The sequence below is a fragment of the Cervus canadensis genome, chromosome 8 (assembly GCF_019320065.1).
Source record: "Cervus canadensis isolate Bull #8, Minnesota chromosome 8, ASM1932006v1, whole genome shotgun sequence".
Lineage (NCBI taxonomy): Eukaryota > Metazoa > Chordata > Mammalia > Artiodactyla > Cervidae > Cervus > Cervus canadensis.
In genome coordinates this window covers 35355017-35376729 of record NC_057393.1, presented here as the reverse complement: position 1 = coordinate 35376729, position 21713 = coordinate 35355017, and the positions used below count along the sequence as shown (strand labels likewise).

At 37.5% G+C, this 21713-nt stretch overlaps 1 protein-coding gene across 5 annotated transcripts in view; it reads right to left on the bottom strand.

The window, feature by feature from the left end:
- The window catches only part of LOC122446127 (protein FRA10AC1), a 36486-nt gene extending 24166 nt beyond the window's left edge, over positions 1 to 12320 (bottom strand). Inside the window, exons 1-8 of one of the 5 annotated variants that reach the window (XM_043475958.1) lie at positions 12297 to 12320; positions 11922 to 11991; positions 10100 to 10176; positions 6786 to 6881; positions 6633 to 6678; positions 3530 to 3606; positions 2405 to 2488; positions 1739 to 1823 (exon numbers count right to left, since the gene is read on the bottom strand). In XM_043475958.1, the coding sequence (XP_043331893.1) occupies positions 1739 to 1823; positions 2405 to 2488; positions 3530 to 3606; positions 6633 to 6678; positions 6786 to 6881; positions 10100 to 10176 (465 nt within the window). In that variant the 5' untranslated portion in view covers positions 11922 to 11991; positions 12297 to 12320. Of the gene's footprint in view, positions 1 to 1738; positions 1824 to 2404; positions 2489 to 3529; positions 3607 to 6632; positions 6679 to 6785; positions 6882 to 10099; positions 10177 to 11921 lie in introns of all 5 variants that reach the window. The other 4 variants (XM_043475957.1, XM_043475956.1, XM_043475959.1 and 1 more) reach the window with 4 other exon arrangements.
- Positions 12321 to 21713: the final 9393 nt, after the last annotated feature.

Below are 21713 nucleotides of genomic sequence, written 5' to 3'. Positions count from 1 at the left end.
CAAAATGGCTTAAAGACTTAAATACAGACGATATACCAAAAAAATTCCTAGAAGAGAACATAGGCAAAACATTCTTTGAAATTAATTGTAACAAATTTTTCTTAGGTTAGTCTTACAAGGAAAAAGAAAAACAAAAATAAACAAATGAAACCTAATTAAACTTAAAAATTTTACAAAGTAAAGGAATCCATAATCAAATGAAAAGACAATCTACCGAATGGGAGAAAATATTTGCAACGATGACACCAACAAGAGCTTAAGTTCCAAAACATACAAACAGCTCATATAGCTCAGTAACAAAAACTAAAAAACCCAATCAAAAAATTGGCAGAAGACCTAAACAGACACTTCTCCAAAGATATACAGATGGCCAGCAGGCACATGAATCAACATCACTAATTATCAGAGAAATGCAAATCAAAACTACAATTAGGTATCACTTCACATCAGTCAGGAAGGCTATCATCAAAAAATATACAAATTATAAATGCTGGAGAGGCTGCGGAGAAAGGGGAACTCTCCTACACTGTTGGCAGGAATGCCAATTGGTGCAGTCACTATGGAAAAAATACAGAAGTTCCTTAAAAATCTAAAAATTGAGCTACTACATGATCCAGCAATCTCACTCGGGCATTATCCAGAAAAAACAAAAACTCTAATTCAAAAAAATACATGCACCCCAATGTTCGTAGCAGCACTATTTACAACAGCTAAGACACGGAAGCAACGTAAGTGTCAACAATTGAATGGATAAAAAAGATGTGGTGTGTACACATACACATACACACACAGAATGGAATACTAGTCAGCCATTAAAAGAATGAAGAAATGTCATTTGCAGCAACAGAGATGGATACTATCCAACTATTAACCTAGATATTATCATACTAAGTAAAATAGACAAATATATCATTTTCATGTGAAATCTAAAAAATAGTACACATGAATTTATTTACAATACAGAAACAGACTCATACAGAAGAACAAATTTATGGTTACCAAAGGGGGATGTGGGGAAGGGATAGATTAGTAGTATAAAATTATAGATACACACCATCATATATAAAATAAACAAAGATTTATTGTATAGCACAGGGAACTATATTCAATATATTATAATAACCTATCACACAAAAGAATTAAAATATATATATATAACCAAGTCAATTTGCTATATATCAGAAATACAGTATTGTAGATCAAATGTACTTCAATTTTTAAAAAACTACTTTAATATTAAACTAAAATAAAATATAAAGCAGGAAGGGCAATTTGTCATTACTGACAATGATGAGAGCTAGTTTTACTAGAATAGACAAAGACATGTTAATATAAAAGAATATGTGCTTCTGCTGCTTTATAAATGGTGATCAGTTTGAAAAATAAAGCCTACCAATTTCAAACATCATTTGTGAAACAAGACAATACTCTGCACTGTCAAATCATTCATTATAATCACTAAAGGCTCTGGATTAGAGTCAGGATAAAACAAGATCCAGTAGCCACTTGTGTTTAATTTTAGACTTTTCATGTTTCAGCTCACACAGAGGCGCCCTTGACTTAGAGGCCCTTTGTAAATTCCACAGGTATACAGGTTAAATGGTCCAACTGATATTTCATAGACGCAGAACAACCTAGACTTGAATTAGCATCTTAAAATAAGAATATGGGGCATAACAGTATATTAAAAAATAATACTGTATATGAATAAAAACCGATAAATACGTGGAAGGCATACCTTATTTTCTTTGTATCTGCTGAGATCTGCTATGCAGTATTCCTTGAATAATTTATCATAGTATTTCTTTGCAAGTCTCTTCTCCCTAGATTCATTAAAAAAATATAAATCTTATATATTTAGAAATTCAACCACTGTTCACTACTTGGAAGCAATGTCAAAAAAGGCATATGATAAAAACATTAATGTCTTAAAAGAGGTCTATATTTACATGTGCATAGAGTATCTGAATATTAACTATTAGTAGTGAGTCACTAGGGAGGGCAACTGGAAGGCTGATAGTCAAAGATGAAAAGGAAACTTAATCTTTATTTTTTTATCCTCTGTAATGTTTGAATTTTTAAAACCATTTTTAGGTTTTACAGTTTCCCAAAATATTTTTAAAATTTTAAAAGAAGCATATTACAACAAATAATATTGTACAAGTGTTATAAATTATTTTTTAAATACAAAGTCAAGCAATGAGAAGCTAAAATTGTTAACAATTACCCAAACAATCAAACCAAATTCAATAACTGGAGTCATGGTTTTATGTCCTCGATTCAAAACTGTTCCATTCAGGGGCCAAATGTTTTGCACAGGTGGACAAAGTAAGAAAACACTCAGGGAGCAGGAGAGACAGGACTATAGCATTTGATGTATTATGTCTCACATGGCTACAATTACCAATTCATGTCCATTTCATCCTCCTCATTCCATAGGAATCTATGATTTTCTCGTATAACATCCATGTCTGTCTTGTCATTTTCCCTGAAAAACCAATTTCAATGTGAACACAAAATTAGTCAAATTTAAGTTAAACAGTTGTGTAAAGTTTTGAGCACCTGAGTAAAAATAAGATACATAAAGATAGTTTTATATGAAGCATATATATGTATATATTTACTAAAAGTATTTCAGTATTTTCAAAAGGCAGTTATAAAAAATGCGCTGCTACACAAACAACTTGAATGGATAAGGAACCCACCCATTTCGAGTGCTGGTTCAATTATACGAAGGGTGGTAAATTACCAAAGCTAGAATGAAAAATCTGAATAAACACTAAATGGACAAGGAAAATGAATGAAAATTTAAGTTTCAAAATCTGAAATCAGTCAGCAACACCATCCTATTGGGATCTAATGTTTAAAATACATGAAGAACTTTGGCACACCTCATTTTACTACAGCTTCTAAGAAAGACTGAGTAAAGAAGGAAGAGATCTGAAGATGATTTTTTAAGATGACAGCAGTTTAGGGGTAGCAAAAGGGACTGCTGGAGAACATAGCCTAAATTGAGAGAAAAGTTTGGGATAGATGAGATGGTATTGGAGTTTTTTAGGGCTTTACCAACTCAGAAAATCATTAAACCAAGAGAGTAAAATCCACACAAAACTAAGTGGCTCTGATAGGAGAGCCTCAGATATAAGAAGGAATTTCATGTGTAGGAAATATAAGAGTGAGGTCTCTTGTTTGCCTTACCTTTTAAAAAGCAATCCAAGCCTGAGGTTTAAAAAGTTCGTTATTTCAAAAATCCTTGAGGAAAACAAAAACCACTGAAAATCAGGCACATGAGTATTCCTCACATGCTGTTATTGCCCGATCAGATCTGGCTCAGCAGGCCAGACCTGGCCCAAGGCCTGTTGCCAGAGAAATTAGTTCTCATGGAGCTGGTTGGCTAGAAGCTACGTACGGCCTCTCCACTGATGATATAACAACAAAACCAGAATGGAAAGCAGGAGAAAATGAGAAGACACAGCAGCTGAGTCTTCATACCCATCTCCCATTGTAAAATACACTTCATGTCACTTACCCCAATCGTCTGAAGTCTTCTTTTTTGCCACCATAATATAAAATATAGTCATTTACAAACTTTGTATGCCTTTGATACTGAAATGCAAAAAATTAAGGATTTTATTTGCTCAAGAGTAGTTCTGTGTCAATGACATATTAGTGAGTAGGGGGAAAAAGCATAATGAGTCCACTTAGTTTTTTTAAAATATGCATACTATAGATGGTTATAAATAAAAAAATCTAAAAGGGTAAATATTAAATTGCTAAGAGTGAACACTAGAGTAGAGGGACTTTCACTTTCTATTGAATACTCTTTATATTGCTTTGAACGTTTTCAGGCAATAACTCTAGGGAGAAGGACAGTTTCCTGTTCTATTGCTGAACTGCATACAGCCTCACACCACCATTCATTTTAATCATCATGATATGAAAAATAAATTATAGTTTCTAAAGTTAAAGGCCAAGGAGTAGAATTTAACTTCCATTATTATAAAATATAATTTAGCTATTTTGGTAACAATAAAGACTCCAAAATAGAAAATATAACTTTTATAATATTAAGTCCTGAGGCTTTCAAAAAGAATATAAGAAATTAGATGTTATTTTTTATGCTCTCTTTTAATATCCAATAAGCTATAGTCATGTTTGTTTTCAATGCAATATAATAAGATATATGAGCATTTTACTTCTTGTTTTAAAAAGCTCAATGGTATTCTCTCTAGAGCTGAACACACACACAACAGAACTGACATAATATTGTCTGTGACTACATCCTATTATGTTTGCTTTCCTAGTAGCTCAGCAGTAAAGAATCCACCTGTATTGCAGGAGATGTGGGTTCCATCCCTGGATCAGGAAGATCCCCTGGAGAAGGAAATGGCAACTCATTCCAGTATTCTTGTTTGGGAAATTCCAGGGACAGAGGGCCCTGGCAGGCTACAGTCCATGGGGTCACAAAAGAATAAGGTGAGTGAGTGACTGAGTGACTAACATTTTCACTTTCACACCCAATTATACTAAAGATAAACAGTGATTTAACTGATCACAATGTGTTCTAATAGAATAGCGAATCAAAACGTAATTCCAAAATGGGCAACAAAGCAATTAACATTTCAGAAGAGAAAAAAAGAAAAACCAGATACCCAGAGATCTGGGTTCTAGTTCTCAGTTTAATCACTAACTGGTCATGTGACACTGGCAAGTCACTAAATCATTCAGGACTCGGGTCAGCAAACTTTTTCTGTAAATAGTAAAATATGCAGGCCATATGGTCTCTTGTCAAAACTACTCAGCTCTGCCATTTTAGCATGAAAGCAAGCACAGATAATATCTAAATGAATGAACATAGCTGTGTTCCAAAAAAAATTTTATTTACAAGAACAAGTGGTAGGTGGGATTTTGCCTCCAGGAAGATGGAGCAAAGATGTATAATTAACCCTTAAACAGGACAGATAGAGGTATCTACCTCTGCTAGGTCCGAAATCTGCATATAATGTACAGCCAGCCTTCTGCATTTGTAGATTCAACTAACTGCAGATGGTTAGTATCACAGTAAAATAAATACCCTTACTTACACAAGTAACACAGTAAAACAAAAATCCTTATATAAGTGGACCCACATAGTTCAAACCCTGTGTTGTTCAAGGGTAATTGCACTTCTTCCTATTCCTCTGAGAACTAAATACCTTGGAAATTATATATAAAACAAACATAAGAAGACTCTGAAAGGTAAAGAGAAGGCAGACCAGCTAAGAATCTCAGGATTCATGGTATGACATGGTAGTGAGTTCCCCAGGTTTTCTTTTGGCTTAGTAAATCCTAGACCTGGAGGCAAAGAAGCTGGCAACACGGAAATAGCAAAAAAAAAAAAAAAGAAAAAAAAATTCCAACAAAAGGCTGTTGTCTCTAACAAAATAACCAGGAGAGAGGCAGCCTAACAAGATAATTTGTAGGCAATAACTACTCTACTCTAGCAAACATTTCAGAAAATGTATAACCCCCAACCTCCACCTACTCCAAAAAAGGGGATCTGGACTTTCACACTATCAGACAGTAACTAGATGCCCCAACACCTCCAACTGAATGGTGTGTAATAGAAGGCACAGCAGATGTTGAAAGTTAAAGGAACAAGGGGCAGATGGCATCCATGGGAAAGCTAACTTACTGGGTTAGGAGATAAGAGGAATAAATAAATTGGTGACAAGAACTTCTATAACTTAAACAATCAGGAAAAATAAAGTGAAACTGGTTATCTACAGAATAGCAAGTATATCTAATTGCCACCTTCTCCTTATCTCTATGCTGACCATAGTTATAAATACCCCCAAATATTTTCATTCTCTAATATTTCCAAAGGTAATATGGATGTCTAGTGGTAGAAGCTAGTGTAACTAAGCCCACAGCCTTACCAAAAAGTTAGGCTAAGACATGGCTATAACAGGGAAACAAGGTATAGCTTAAAGACAGCCCTAAGTTATGCCTGAAACTTGAGGCCACAACAGGCCTGAGATAGTTCACAAACAGATCTATTTTTAAATACCAGTTTTATAAGAACTTAAAGAGCTAAGAACCAGGTCAGAAAAGAGTAACAGTTAAGATGAGATTAAAGATAATAGTAAAAAAAGAGAAACGTCGATAGCTTGGCAAAAACAGGTTGGAAAAATATACACAAATTCATGGACTTTGTAAACCTATTTATAGGAAATTAGTAATATATTTGATTATTTTTTGTTTCTAAATCTTTCTTACATATTAGTAAAAAGAGAACTGTACTCAAAAGTATAAAAGGCAAAATTCCACATCAATAAACACTTATCTTATAAAATTTACATCTAACTTCACAAGATTTTATGAAATAAGTGAAGTATTAGGTGCTCAGTCATGTCCAACTCTTTGCAACCCTGTGGGCTGTAGCCCGAAAGGCTTCTCTGTCCAAGAGATCCTTCAGGCAAGAATACTGGAGTGGGCAGCCATTTCCTTCTCCAGAGGATCTTCCTGACCCAGCGATCGAACCCAGGTCTCTCCTACATTGCAGGCAGATTCTTTACCATCTGAGACACCTGGAAGGCAGCAGACTTTAAAAACTGTATTAGTCATAAAATCTAGGAATATAAAAAGGATACAGCATCCATAGCTATGAGATGAAACCTTCTATTTCTTGCTTCTTCCCTGTTAAGAAAAATTTTAAACAAATTCAAATGTCTGTATTTAATTAATATAATCAAACAACCAACATCTTAAAGAAAAAAAAAGTAATTTAATTTGAAGTATCATACCTATCCAGCAATTCTGCTGCAACTTGTTTATGAACCACCTTTCCATGTTTCTCTTTCTGAAATGGCTTTTTGAGTAGTAAATCATCTTCAACTGTCCTGATTTGTTAAGAAGAAATATTATTAGAAAAGTTCATTCTTTGCAAAGGGTGTTTCCTGTTTCTTTATTATTTTCCTAATTGGAACATGTTTTAAAGAATTCAACTCTTATTAAAGATTCATTGATCTTTAATGAGACATTTTATGTCTTCTTCAACAGTTTAATTAATATCTTAACTTAAATATTTAATACCTATAAAATGGAGAAGATGAGACTAACAAATGCATGTGCTCTGGTGCCATACCATCTAGAGTCCTTGGTTCAAATTTTGGCTCTGTCATTTACTATCTTAAATTACTTAAATCTCTGTATGCCACAATTTCCTTGTTTGCAAAGTAGAGATAATAAAGCTTTCAATAACTGATAACATGAAAAAAGAAGGGCTAACTATAGATGATATACATTATAGGTGTTCAGCCGTAGTTAGAGAAACAGTTATAATCCTAGAGTACACAAGACTATCCAATTAATTTGCTCAAATTCTATTCTAACAAAACAATATTTCTCAATAAAAAATGTTGGAAATGCAAAGCATTTTCATTACATAAATATGTAATTTATCACATAATTATTTCTATTCTTTTGGTTATCCATGAAGACTGAGTACCCAACAAAAGTGTCCAGTCCCAATTAGTTGCTTAATATATTGCTTGAGTGCGAAATAATAAACCAATTTTTGTTAAGTTTGGTTAACATGAATCAGTCAACCACTCCTAAGTTAACTAACAGATAAAATTACTATCCAATAAAATACTTAGGAGTATATCTACCTAAAGAAACAAAGGACCTATACATAGAAAACTATAAAACACTGATGAAAGAAACCAAAGAGGACACAAACAGATGGAGAAACATACCGTGTTCATGGATTGGAAGAATCAATATTGTCAAAATGGCTATTCTACCCAAAGCAGTCTATAGATTCAATGCAATCCCTATCAAGCTACCAACGGTATTTTTCACAGAACTAGACCAAAGAATTTCACAATTTGTATGGAAATACAAAAAACCTCGAATAGCCAAAATAATCTTGAGAAAGAAGAATGGAACTGGAGGAATCAACCTGCCTGACTTCAGACTCTACTACAAAGCCACAGTCATCAAGACAGTATGGTACTGGCACAAAGACAGAAATATAGATCAATGGAACAGAATAGAAAGCCCAGAGATAAATCCACGAACCTATGGACACCTTATCTTTGACAAAGGAGGCAAGGATATACAATGGAAAAAAGACAACCTCTTTAACAAGTGGTGCTGGGAAAACTGGTCAACCACTTGTAAAAGAATGAAACTAGAACACTTTCTAACACCATACACAAAAATAAACTCAAAATGGATTAAAGATCTAAATGTAAGACCAGAAACTATAAAACTCCTAGAGGAGAACATAGGCAAAACACTCTCCGACATAAATCACAGCAAGATCCTCTATGACCCACCTCCCAGAATATTGGAAATAAAAGCAAAAATAAACAAATGGGACCTAATGAAACTCAAAAGCTTTTGCACAACAAAGGAAACTACAAGCAAGGTGAAAAGACAGCCCTCAGATTGGAAGAAAATAATAGCAAATGAAGCAACAGACAAAGGATTAATCTCAAAAATATACAAGCAACTCCTGCAGCTCAATTCCAGAAAAATAAATGACCCAATCAAAAAATGGGCCAAAGAACTAAACAGACATTTCTCCAAAGAAGACATACAGATGGCTAACAAACACATGAAAAGATGCTCAACATCACTCATTATCAGAGAAATGCAAATCAAAACCACAATGAGGTACCATTACACGCCAGTCAGGATGGCTGCTATGCAAAAGTCTACAAGCAATAAATGCTGGAGAGGGTGTGGAGAAAAGGGAACCCTCTTACACTGTTGGTGGGAATGCAAACTAGTACAGCCACTATGGAGAACAGTGTGGAGATTTCTTAAAAAACTGGAAATAGAACTGCCATATGACCCAGCAATCCCACTTCTGGGCATACACACTGAGGAAACCAGATCTGAAAGAGACACGTGCACCCCAATGTTCATCGCAGCACTGTTTATAATAGCCAGGACATGGAAGCAACCTAGATGCCCATCAGCAGATGAATGGATAAGGAAGCTGTGGTACATATACACCATGGAATATTACTCAGCCATTAAAAAGAATTCATTTGAATCAGTTCTAATGAGATGGATGAAACTGGAGCCCATTATACAGAGTGAAGTAAGCCAGAAAGATAAAGAACACTACAGCATACTAACACATATATATGGAATTTAGAAAGATGGTAACGATAACCCTATATGCAAAACAGAAAAAGAGACACAGAAAAACAGAACAGACTTTTGAACTCTGTGGGAGAAGGTGAGGGTGGGATGTTTCAAAAGAACAGCATGTATACTATCTATGGTGAAACAGATCACCAGCCCAGGTGGGATGCATGAGACAAGTGCTCAGGCCTGGTGCACTGGGAAGACCCAGAGGAATCGGGTGGAGAGGGAGGTGGGAGGGGGGATCGGGATTGGGAATACATGTAGATCCATGGCTGATTCATATCAATGTATGACAAAACCCACTGGAAAAAAAAAATAATAATAATTAAAAAAATAAAAAAAAGAAAAAAAAAACAAAAATTACTATCCATTAAGCACTGAAAGCTGAACACAATACCCCTAAACACAGCTACTCCACCAGGACATAGCCTCCTTTTAAGGCTCAGGCTTTATCCGCTATCAGTTTTTATCCCTTTCATTCAATAAAAACTTCCATGCACTCCTTCTTCTGGCCACTTAGTCTGCTCATTCACAGAATCTTAAGAATCGCACTGCATCACAATCTCATCCTCCACACTAAACTCATTTTGAAGTCAAGTACTAAAAAAGGGACCACCAACCAAGCACCTTCTTAGCTATGACAGTCACAAGTAGAGGCCTTGACAGTTGAATGAAAAATACATGCAATAGAGAAATTTTAAAGCTTTAATTGATTTCCTTTGTTTCCCTTTCCACAAATCCCTTCACAACATAAATATTATTTTATCTTTCACACAACTGTTCTCAAATTTTGGAGTCAATTCATTATAGTTTAATGAACAAAAATTCATTCAGTAGACAGCACTGTTGTCTTCACATATAAACATAATCCAAAAACTTTAAATATTATTTATTTACATCCCATCTCAATCTAGAAAGGATGAGCAATATAGATCAATAAAAAATTACTTACCTTTTTTTCCTTTTGCTAGATTCTCCACAGTGTTCATCATCACTAAAATCAGAGTCATAGCCTCCGTGACCATGCATCTATAAAGAAGTACAGTCAGTTACTTAGAACTTAAGTTATCCATAGTTTTGGAAACAGAAAAGTTCAAATATGTTATCCTTAAAAGCCACAATAGTTTTAAAGGATTGTGGTAGGTGTATCAGGGGCTATCTAGCCATCTAAAACTCTCATTCACTTTGAAATAACAGCTTACCCTTCAGAAAATGAATCAATATTTTTCACCTTAATACTAACAAGGGAAGCTACTCTTTTACCTTTCCATTTAAAACCAGGACTAGAAGCTGCCAAGTTACTACATAAAAGGTTCAGCAATGCGTTACTTCTATTTGATTCAGAGTTAACAGTTGCTGTGCATTTATCATCAACTTTGTTCCAGACATTATACTAGTTTCTTTACAAACACTGCTACTAATTCTGCAAGTTAGGAACTATACCCTCCATTTTACAGATGAAGAAATCAAGGACAAAGTTAAGCAAATCAATTATACAGAGGAAATATATGGCATGGCTAAGGTAATCTACTTGATTCTTAAGCCTATGATCTCAACTATTACAAACTGCCTGTCTGGAATTTTCTAACATTTTGATTACTACATTCCATTAGACTTACTGGATTTGTGAACAGTACATGAGCAACTGATAAAAAAATTCCCCAACTTCTTTCATGAATTCCTTTTTCTTTTAAACCTAGTTTCTTAAAGGTAAACCACCTTGTCCTTTGCTCTAGACAACTTTCTCTTGTTTCTATTCATTTTTAAATAAAAATTCTTAGGAATACTAAAAGATCTCAATTGTCACTCAGATATGTTAGAATCAGCTCCTGGTCTCAGCATTACACTGAATTTGGAACGTAAATTAACAGGGGAGGAACGGATTATTTGACTATTTGTCATAAATACCAATTCATACAGATATGAGGAACCAGTCCAGATAAAATGATATGTCAAATTTAAAAATTCTAATATTCACTACAGCAAGTACAGTAGAAAAAGGAAAGAACTTCCTAAACTTCATTGCACTAGATCCAAGACAAAAAGTATGTTTCTAGTTATAGCTTCCTTAAATAAATTACTGCATCTCTTTGGGCTTCATCTGCTAAATAAGGTGGCTGCATCAAACAATCTTTAAATCCTTCCAGTGTGATCTTTATTATTCCATTTTCAAACTTACGTGTATGGGTGTATATTTCTCTTCCCTGTCCCACAGAACTCTAGAGAGGAAGGCCCTAGCCAAGGTTGAGATGGTTTAGGGCAGTTTCCACTTTACTCTTGCTTACATATAAGACACATCTAGATCTCACACACCTTTTATCATGCAAACTACTTGCTTCAGCTGTTTGATCACATAGACTCAAACCATACCAGCCTCTCACTCCTTATGTCCTCACTTTCTTCACAGGGGTAGAAATTTCGTCGGGAGCTTAGAGGTTAAGTTCTAGGGTCAGCCTGCCAGAACGCAAATCCTGTCTTTGCACTTTTCATATCTTTCTTTGGGCATGCTCCTTAACCTCTGGGAACCTGTTTCCTCCTCTATAAAGTGAGGCTAGTAAAAGTACCAGTCTCACAGGGCTAGTCAATAAGTGAGCTACCATATAAAACGAGTTTTAGAACAGTGTCAGGTACAGTAAAACCCTATTAATGTTAATTACTATTACCATCATCACCTTGTTCCCACACCCTCCTACCCTTGCACCCCGTCTCGTCTTTTATTCTCATCCATCGCACACCCATCTGAATTCATTGACTGCATTAAAAAGCTCACTCACTTTAGGCTACGAGTCAACTGACAAGGACCGAGAGAAATTCGAGAAGGGAGACGCGGGGTGTCTCCAAAATCTGCCATTAAAGAAAAAAAAACAACAAAAACAACAATCAACTAGTAGCATATGAGGCACAAGTTTCGAAGTCCTTCTCCCCGATCCCAAATACACTCAAGGCCCGCCTCACACACCCCTTCCCCTCCTCCCTGCTCTGCCAAGTGCGCTCGCTGAGTCGTCGTTCCCTCTTTTGCCCACGTCTGCAGCGACAACCCACGGCCTGAGCGAGCCGCTGCAGCACCAGCCGCGTCGCCCCTGCCGTGAAGCCTCTCCACAACAGCCACCACGGTTAGCGCCACTGCCGCCGCCGCTCCCCGCCTCTACCTACGGGTCCCGACTGGTCGCTGCTTCCGGTTCGGCGCGGCTGCGTGTTTCACTTAAATGACACCGTACCCGGGCGCCCAGACCTTGTGCTACAGTTAGGACAGCCCCGGGAAACAAAGGCACCGGAAGAACAGGGCCGGGAGGGAAGGCAGAGGCTTCCGGCTTCCCCGAAGTCGCAGAATTCGTTTTTTTTCTCCTGGGCCTCCTTTCATTTCCCTCTCGGGAGCCCGGCATCTAAAATCGCGTGGCACTGCTCATACTAAGCCCCCGCCCCTCGTTTAAAAATTTGTTTCGTTGTAGGAAAAAACTCTTCCTGAATATCACCTGCCGTCCTCTTTCTAGTAACCTTAGTAACGCCTCCTCTCGGCAAGCTCGCTGAGCTTCTTAGTCTCCGATCTGCCGCCTCCGCCACCCCCGCCCCCCACAAAACAGTTCTCATAATTAGAACAAAAATAGCTTTTCATCGCTTCACCACCCACACAGTAGATACCATTCCAAATGTAGTCCTGATGGCAGAGGAGCTCATCGAATATGCCAGGAGAGGAAGAAGAAAGAGTGGGTAGGGCCGACTTAACAGACTCGCAAATTCTCTTCAGAGAAGTGACTTGGCACAGGTGAAAAGGGATCTAAATAATTACTTTAAAAAGAAAGAAAAGAAAAATGCAGACGGGAAACATTTTAAGCTCTGCCGTGTTTTCCCTTTTCTAAATTATGATGCCCCATTCTGTTTTGCAGCTTAGTTACTGAGTTCGTGTCTTATCCCCGCTCCGGCTCATGTTATTATTCATCTTTGCTTCCTCCTTGGTACCCAGCGCAGTTCCTTGGAAATTACGCGCGTCAATTAGCTATTTGTTGAAAACTGAACTGGCATGCCGCTGACTTTCACGAGAGGCTCATTATAGCAAAAACCTTAGCACGTAACACTCACCACTTTACATCTTTTAACTAAATGGTGGATAACAATATCTATCCGTTCAAGCCACATCTATCCCTGACAGTAAATTACAGATTCATCCTGCTTTACACATGCAATGAATATGATCTTAAAAAATCTGTAAGATAAATTATTGTAAATTCAATTTCAAAATGCAATCGGATTAAACTTCAATAAAACGTTTATTAAAATATTTAAAGCAGTACGGCAGAAACCAATAAATGTAAAGCAATTATCCTCCAATTAAAAATAAATTTTAAAATATTTGAAGCAGCAGGAAGCTTCATGATTTAACATTATATTGAATTATTTTGTCAAGAAGTTCCTTTTTTAGTAAATATCTGAAATATCTACTCAGTTCTTTTGTTTATTATTGATAAAACCAAACACACCTGTGTGAGCTTGCTAAGTTGCTTCAGTGGGGTTGGTCTCTGTGCAACCCTATGGATTGTAGACCCCCGGGCTCCTCTGTCCATGGGCTTCTACAGGCAAGAATACTGGAGTGGGTTGCATGCCCTCCTCCAGGAGATCTTCCAGACCCAGAAATGTGGAACCCGTATTTCTTATGTCTCCTGCATTGGCAGGTAGGTTTTTTACCACTAGCACCACCTGGTATTCAATTTACTTTCTACCAATATTTGATCTTTAATAGCATTTTTTACCATTCTTAGTATTTTTTTGTCTGTTGCTTCATTTTACTCTTACAACAACCTGTGCTGCATGCAGTATTATTAGCCCCATTTTGCACCTAAGAAACAGAATCACAAAACTCAGAGCCACAGGCCTGGTGAGGGGTTAGAATTGGGAATACTTATTTCTCTACAAGACTCAGTTTTCTCCTTGTCTCTCTCTCAAAATTCTTTCTCTCTCTTTCTTTTTTAACTCACTAATTGTATGAGAAATAGCTTCTGGTTCTAACATTTGAAGAATTTCAGATCTGTTGTTACCAGATCATTCAGCCAAAGATTTGTATTTGTCTGTTTGAGGCAGCAGTTATTGAAAGAGAGAAAATAGAAAATGTATGCTAGGGATAGATCACATAATCTGAACTAAAACCAATTAATACAGGAGAAATAACCTACCTGATCAGGAAATCTCAAGTTAGCAATTACAACTCAACAACTAAAAAAATAATATTTATCAGGTGTCTGCTTTGGACAGAGCACTGTCCTAGTCATCAGGGTTACAAATATGTAAAAGTCACTCCTTACTCTCCAAGTATGACTAATGACAAAGAAAGAATATATAGAAAAATAACAACAAAATAGTCTATCAATATGAGGTGCCTGGTAAACGGCATGAACCTATGGTTTCCAATCTATAAAATGTGCTGTTTTAATGAATATGAAAATTTATATGGACACCAATGTTGTATAACTCAAAGCAAAAAATACTACAATAGGTATGTGGTGGGGGTGAGGGAAGTTGGTCCCCACTCCACTCTGTCACCCTTCTCCCCTACACACACACCCTTATTCCCTGCCACTCCCAATGCCTGATGGCAGGGTGGGGTGGGGGAATGTTGCTTTGAGAAACAGTATAGTAAAGAACTCCACTTCAAAGTCAGCCAGACCCACAATCAAGTCAGGCTTCTGTCACTTACTAGCTAGGAAATCTTGGTTGTTGCTGTTGTTTAGTTGCTCAGTCGTGTCCGACTCTTTTGTGACAACATGGACTGTAGCCCTCCAGGCTCCTATGTTCATGGGATTTCCCAGGCAAGAATACTGGAGTGGGTTGCCATTTCCTTCTTCAGGGGATCTTCCCAACTCAAGAATCAAACAAGCATCTCCTGCATTTGCAGGCGGATTCTTTTACCACTTGTCCACCAGGGAGGCCCAGGAGATCTTGGGCAAGTTTTTAATTAAGTCTTAATTTCCTCACCTATAAAATGGAAATACGAGTACTCATAGTGGGTTATGAGGTTTGAAACAAAACAATGCAGCTAAAATGCCTAGAATGATGCATACTTCATATTAAGAATATAATATATGCTTTACTTGAGGAAAGTAGCATTTATTGAGGAAATTATTATTTTTTTTAACTTATTGGCTGCATGTGGGATCTTAGTTCCCTGAAGTGAAGTGAAAGTCGCTCAGTCGTATCCTACTCTTTGCGACCCCATGGACTATATAGTCCATGGAATTCTCCAGGCCAGAATACTGGAAAGGGTAGCCATTCCCTTCTCCAGTGGATCTTCCCAACCCAGGGATCAAACCCAGGTCTCCCACACTGCAGTTGTATTCTTTACCAGCTGTGCTATCAGGAAAGCCGGCGATCAAATTCACCCCCTGCATTGGAAGCATGTAGTCTTAACCACTGGACCACCAGGGAAGTTCCTGAGGAAATTCTTGTGATTTAACAATTAACTGCTTCTTGAGTATGGCCTAGAAACAGATCCACATTTATATAATATCATGATTAATGGCATAGGTTTAAGTATGGACTTCTTAGTAAATAGTTCTGAGCAAATTTAATATTATGGTTAAAAAAAAAACCCTCATTCCTAGCTTGATTCACACCACACATATTAGTCACCTTCAAAAATAACATGAAAACCTCTTCATGATATTCCAGGATCTCTTCCTTAGGGCAGGAGAAATTTTCTTACATAAGATATACAAAGGGCTAACCACAAAGTACAAAAATAAAGTGCAGGTTTCTATTCATTTAAAACACTTTATTAAAAAGTGAAAAGTTATGTCACAGAGTGGGAGAATATATTGCAGTAGACAAACTGTCAGATTATATGAAGGACTTTAAAAATAAGGGGAAAAAAGCAATAGAAAAGCTAGCTGAAGGCTTGAACAGACAGTTCAAGATGTCTGAATTGTCAATGCACATAAAATGAAGTTCTCGTTCTCACTAGTGATCAGAGAAATGAAAATTAAGAACACAATGCACATCGTTACACACCTAAGAGAATAACTAACTGGAGAAGACATATCTAGTACTGATGGAGATATAGTATGACTATAATAATTTTATGCTGTTGTGGGAATGTAAATTGGTACAATCACCTTGGAAAATATGTTCAATAGTACCTACTAATGCCAAATATATATGTCTTATGTCTCATATGTTCTATCCTCAGTGTACTTTCAACAGAAAAGTGTATATATATTCATCAAAGCACCTGACTTAGAAAGCACTAGCACTATTTATAAGTAAAAAACTGCAAGCAACCCAAACGGTCAGCAGGATTAGAATAATTAAATAAATTGCGACTTATTCACAGCTTGGAATACTATACAGCAATAAAAACAAGTAAACGACAACTGTATGCAGCAGCATAGATGAATCTCATCAATGTGATGCTGAACAAAAGAAGCTTTGTGTATGCAAAAGAAAACATATCACACAATCCTATTCATATAAAAAATAAGAACAAAAGTAATCTATCTGTTCCAAGTTAGGATAGTGATTCCCCTGGTGGGCATACAGGAGGTGACTGGAAGCAGGCACAAGGCAGTAGTTGGAGGGGACTTTTGGGAAATGGCAATATTAATATTCTGTTTCTTGACCCTGGCATTCACTGCATGAGTGGTTCATTTCTACCTATGACTTGTGTACTTTCATGTTTGCATGTTATGCTTTAATAAAGAGTTTATATTTACAAAATTTAACTGTTCTTAGAGGTTTGTAAAACTTTAATTGGTCAATGGAAGTTTTGTCAATTAAAGTGATTTTAGGCATGGCAGAACAGGCTGGGGAGTAGATAGATGGGATTTCCTGGGGTCTCAGAATTCACACCACGTAAATGCTTGCGTAGTCAGAGATGAATTTCCTGTAGGCACAGAGATGGAGACAGACAGGGGGCTCTGTAAGTGCTGAGAAAGACTCTAGTCAGCACCCAAAGGACTGAGAGTGCCCAGGCCTTGAACGCTTGGCACAGTCAGCTGTACTTCCTGTACATTTATAAGCCAGGATCTGGCAGAAGGCAACTCTGCAGCCTCCGACGTACAGCTCAGCCCATGAACTGAGACCCAATCTAATACTTACCTTTCGCAATACAGTCAAAGGTCAGCCACTCACTTGTGAAAGTGCCTGGAAGAGGCAACCAGAGCACGAATACTGTGGCTGGATGGACAATGGGAAGCAGAGTGGAGAGGCAGCAACATACCGCTTAGCCAAATGAATTGATTGTCATTTTTAGGCCTGCTCCCAGGAGGCAAGAACAGAGACAGGATGTCTGTAAAACCCCTCTCTGAGGTAGTGGTGGATAAGGAGCCTTCTGATTAAGAGATAGGGAGACACTTACCAAGTCAATGAGATGAGAAGCAGAGACCAGAAATATTAATGTCACTGGAAAACTGATGCATTTATGTTTTGTCATATAATATCTGTTGGTATCAAGATTTCAGGTCTCATTCAGGAAATTGCAAAGTGGGGAGACTCATTATAATAATGAAAGTTGATGGCTGCTGTAACTCTGGATCCTTCTTCAAGGGCTGACTGGGCCTACAATCATGGGAAACATAATCCCACCACCCACTGAGGCTATAGAGAGGGAAAGAAAACCTCTACTCTTGTAAGTTCTTCTGGCTGGCATAAACATTAAATTGATGAGATAGATTACCAGGAAAAAGTTATATTTAAGTACATATGTACAGGGTTTCATAAGAATACATATCACATGATTTCACAATTCATGAACACAAGTTAAATGTGTACAGAGCATGTTGTATAGTCAAGTGAAACATCCAGGAAAGTACATCTGTTGTGTATTTAAGGATACACACTATTATTATTATGTGGTCAGGCAACTGGATGTAAATAGTAAGCAATTTTCCTAAATAATGCTTTAATTAACATATTTTCTGAAAGTAAATCCCCTTTTACTTTTAGATGTCCTGATACTGAAGGTGATAATTGGTTGTAGAAATGGAAATACTGATAGACAGAGAGATAACCTAAATGACTGAATAGGTTCTGAAAAACAGTGGTAAACAGGAGATGGGGGGGGCTCATGCCTCTCCTTATTTGGGCCATATAAAAAGCAAGAGCACTCAAAGTAATGTGGGGATCTATAAATAGAACTTTCTCAATGGCACACTTTACTGTTAGGAATTTTGCTCAGTAGTATAGGAAACATAAAATAGAAATGTAGGCCAGAAATGCTAGAGCAATCCATTTTTCTAGAGAAGTTAGCAAGCTGAATTTTTAGATTCAGTATTCTGAGTTTTAACACTGGCATCTAACTCATGTTTAAAAATCAAAGCAAACACACTTTGGACCAAAGCACTTCTGTGAGCTGAATGCAGCCCATGGGATGCAGATTTCCAAGGACTAATCCATAGACCTGAGGACTGCATTTTGGAGGTGGTAGTTTGGAAGCAGAGGTTCTGAGTCTGTCTTGGATGAATCTCTTGGTAACAAAACAGGCTCCTGGTAAGTCATGCATGGACACTCCTTCAAGAAAGGAATCAAAAGCCTTTGGAACACTTTGGAAAGGACGCTCACAGCCTAGTCACACCAAGGGGTGATCTATATATCCCTGGGCAGAAACATATACACCAACTGAGAGGCCCTGGGTGTCACCCAGACTGGGCATGTGGAACTCACATCCCCGTGCTTAGTGATGATGCTGAATTTTGCCTGAGCACTTTGCTCCTGGAAAACAGTGCCAGTTAAAGGAATCCCCCAGTTTTTGTGATATGGAAAACAACTTGCTGCACAGAACCACTCTTTCCCATATGACTTAGATAAGGCTTAGATGCCCCCTGTTTAACCTATGACAAAGCTACACACAGACACTCCAAATATCCATTCTTTGTCTCATAAATGATGAGTTGAACTGCTCATCCCCACTGATCAATTGGATCAAGATGCTTGTTAACCAAACTTCGGTTCAGCTTCTTTCCTTCCTCCAAGCCCCTGAACTTTGGCCCACCCTCAGTCTGAGGCAGCACACAGAGAACAGACTGGCTTCAGCATAAAATTTTCTCTGATCTAATGTCTGATCATGGCACCCTTCCACTCCAGTTTCCCACATTTGCTTCTTTCTAGCCCTGTTCATGCCCCTGTATTAAAACAAGACCAAGTGCTTCCCTATCACAATAGTCCCTTTCCTGCCTGGCAAAATTTTTTTTGAATAAAAGTTTCTCCCACCTAAGTCCAGATTTGTTTTTGTTTGACCATGTCATTATGCATCCTATGTTATCTTGCACAATTTTTTTTTTTTTGCATTTTTCTTTTTTTCATTTATCTTCACTAGTTGGAGGCTAATCTATCTTGCACAATTTTTGACAATAAAGTGTGCTGTTGAAAATGTTGTTTATGAACAGAAGTACTATCTAGTGCATGATGTCCTCTCACAGGACAAGAATTAAGCAGTCACTGAAGTGACCCCAAGTCACTGGACAGTGAGCTGCTAGACGTCAGGAGTAAGGCTGCTATCTGTCTTGGTTTCCATGATACCACACTCAAGTTTTCCTTCTTTCTCATTCTATGTTTTCTCAGGATCTGATTTTCTGCAGGGTTGGGGCTGGGTGTTCTTTTCTCCTTGTGCTATCAGTTATTTCCATGGCTCAGAGGACCATCTACATGCCCATGTGCCCCAGTTTATAGCTTTTTAATGGCTTAATAATATTCATCATTATCTATCGATCTATATCACATTTTGTTTATCCATTCATCTGTTGGCAGGCACACACTTTGGCTACTGTGAATAATGCTATAAACACTGGAATACAAATATTTGTTTGAGTCCCTGTTTGAATTCTTTTGATATATATCTAAGAGCAGAATTGTTGGGTCACATGGGAATTCTATGTTTAATCTTTGAGAAATCACCATCTGTTTTCCACAATAGCTACCATTTAATATTCCTACCTTCTCCACATCCTCACCAACACTTGTTATTTCCCCCTTTCCTTCTTTTCTTTTTTATTTATAGCCATCCTAGTAGGTGTGAAGTGGTATCTCATTATAGTTCTGATTTGATCTCCCTAATGACTAATAATATTGAGCATCGTTTCATGTGCATTCATCATTCTATGTCTTCTTTGGAGAACTGTCTATTCAAGTGCATTGTCTATGTTTGAATTGGGTTTTTTGTTGTTGTTGTTGTTATTGTTGAGTTTCAGTTCTTTATAGATTCTAGATATTCATCTTTTTTCAGATAAATGATATGAAAATATTTTCGCCCATCATATAGATTGTTTTTCACTTTCTTGATAGCATTTTTGATGCCTGATAGTTCTTGCTTTTCATAAAATTCAATTGAAAAAATATTTTTAAAGGCTAAAATCATGACTCTTGTACAAATATAAAATGAACACACATCAGAGATTTTACTTACGTAAGTAATAAGGCAATAAGCAAAATGTTACTCCCCAGATCAAAGGAGAATGCAAAGAACATGTATATAGGCAATCAGGAAAATTAATATAAATTTACACACAGATGCAAACCTGATCAGTATCCACAGGGCAATAATCAATTGTATCTCCACCAGACAAAATTCATTTGCATCACTACTGACAGGAATCATTTGTACTGATATCAGTTTTGTATGACTTTAAAAGTTGTATAAAATAGCTCAAAGACATTGAAAGTCTCATAACTTGATTGGGTGCTAGACAGGATACCTAGTAATTCATTTTGCCTTTTTCAAAGTCTGTCATAAATTTTCCTAATGCCACCTCCAGGCCACCCCGTATTGTTATCCCAGTGGTGAGGTGAACCAGCTGTTCTCCAACGGTCTCAAGTCTTTCAGCGCTGGGATAGCTACTGGGGGCAGTTAGCTCAGGTAAAGAACTAATCACTAAGAGCCAGGTGGTGGAGGTGTAGTCATCCAGCCACTCTGGCTACAAACACTGAATATTTACTGTGAGCCTGCATTATGCTACAAGCGTAGTGAGGAACAAGGCCAACTGGTCTCTATCCTCTTGAGGTTTACTGTCCAAATGGGGACAGAAAGAGCAAGTGAATAAATAAGCACAATAATTACAAACTGTGATAAATGCAATGAAAGGAAACAGCTGGCAACACAGAGAATCACCCAGAAGGGCCCATGTAAGTAAGGAGGGAGTCAGGACTAGTTTCTCAGAAGAGAACATTTAAGCTGAGACTTGAAAGATGAAGAGAAGTCAGCCATTCCGAGTGTGGAGCATGGCCGGAAGCCAGCCACATACCCTCCGCTCTTCTAGGGACAGGTCTGCAGCAGCTGCAATTACTCTTCACCCCTTGGGCTTCCCTTGTGGCTCTGCTGGCGAAGAATCTGCCTGCAACGCGGGAGACCTGGGTTCGATCCCTGGGTTGGAAAGATCCCCTGGCGAAGGGAAAGGCTACCTACTCCATTTTTTCTGGCCTAGAGAATTCCATGGACTTCAGTCCATGGGGTCACAAAGAGTCGGACACGACTGAGTGACTTTCACTTTCACTTTCACCTGCCCAGGTACACAGGAGGCAAGAAGGACAAGGCTTGCCATTCCAGTGGCGTTTTCAGCTGCCTTTGAGTCTCAGGTTCAAACAATTTCAAG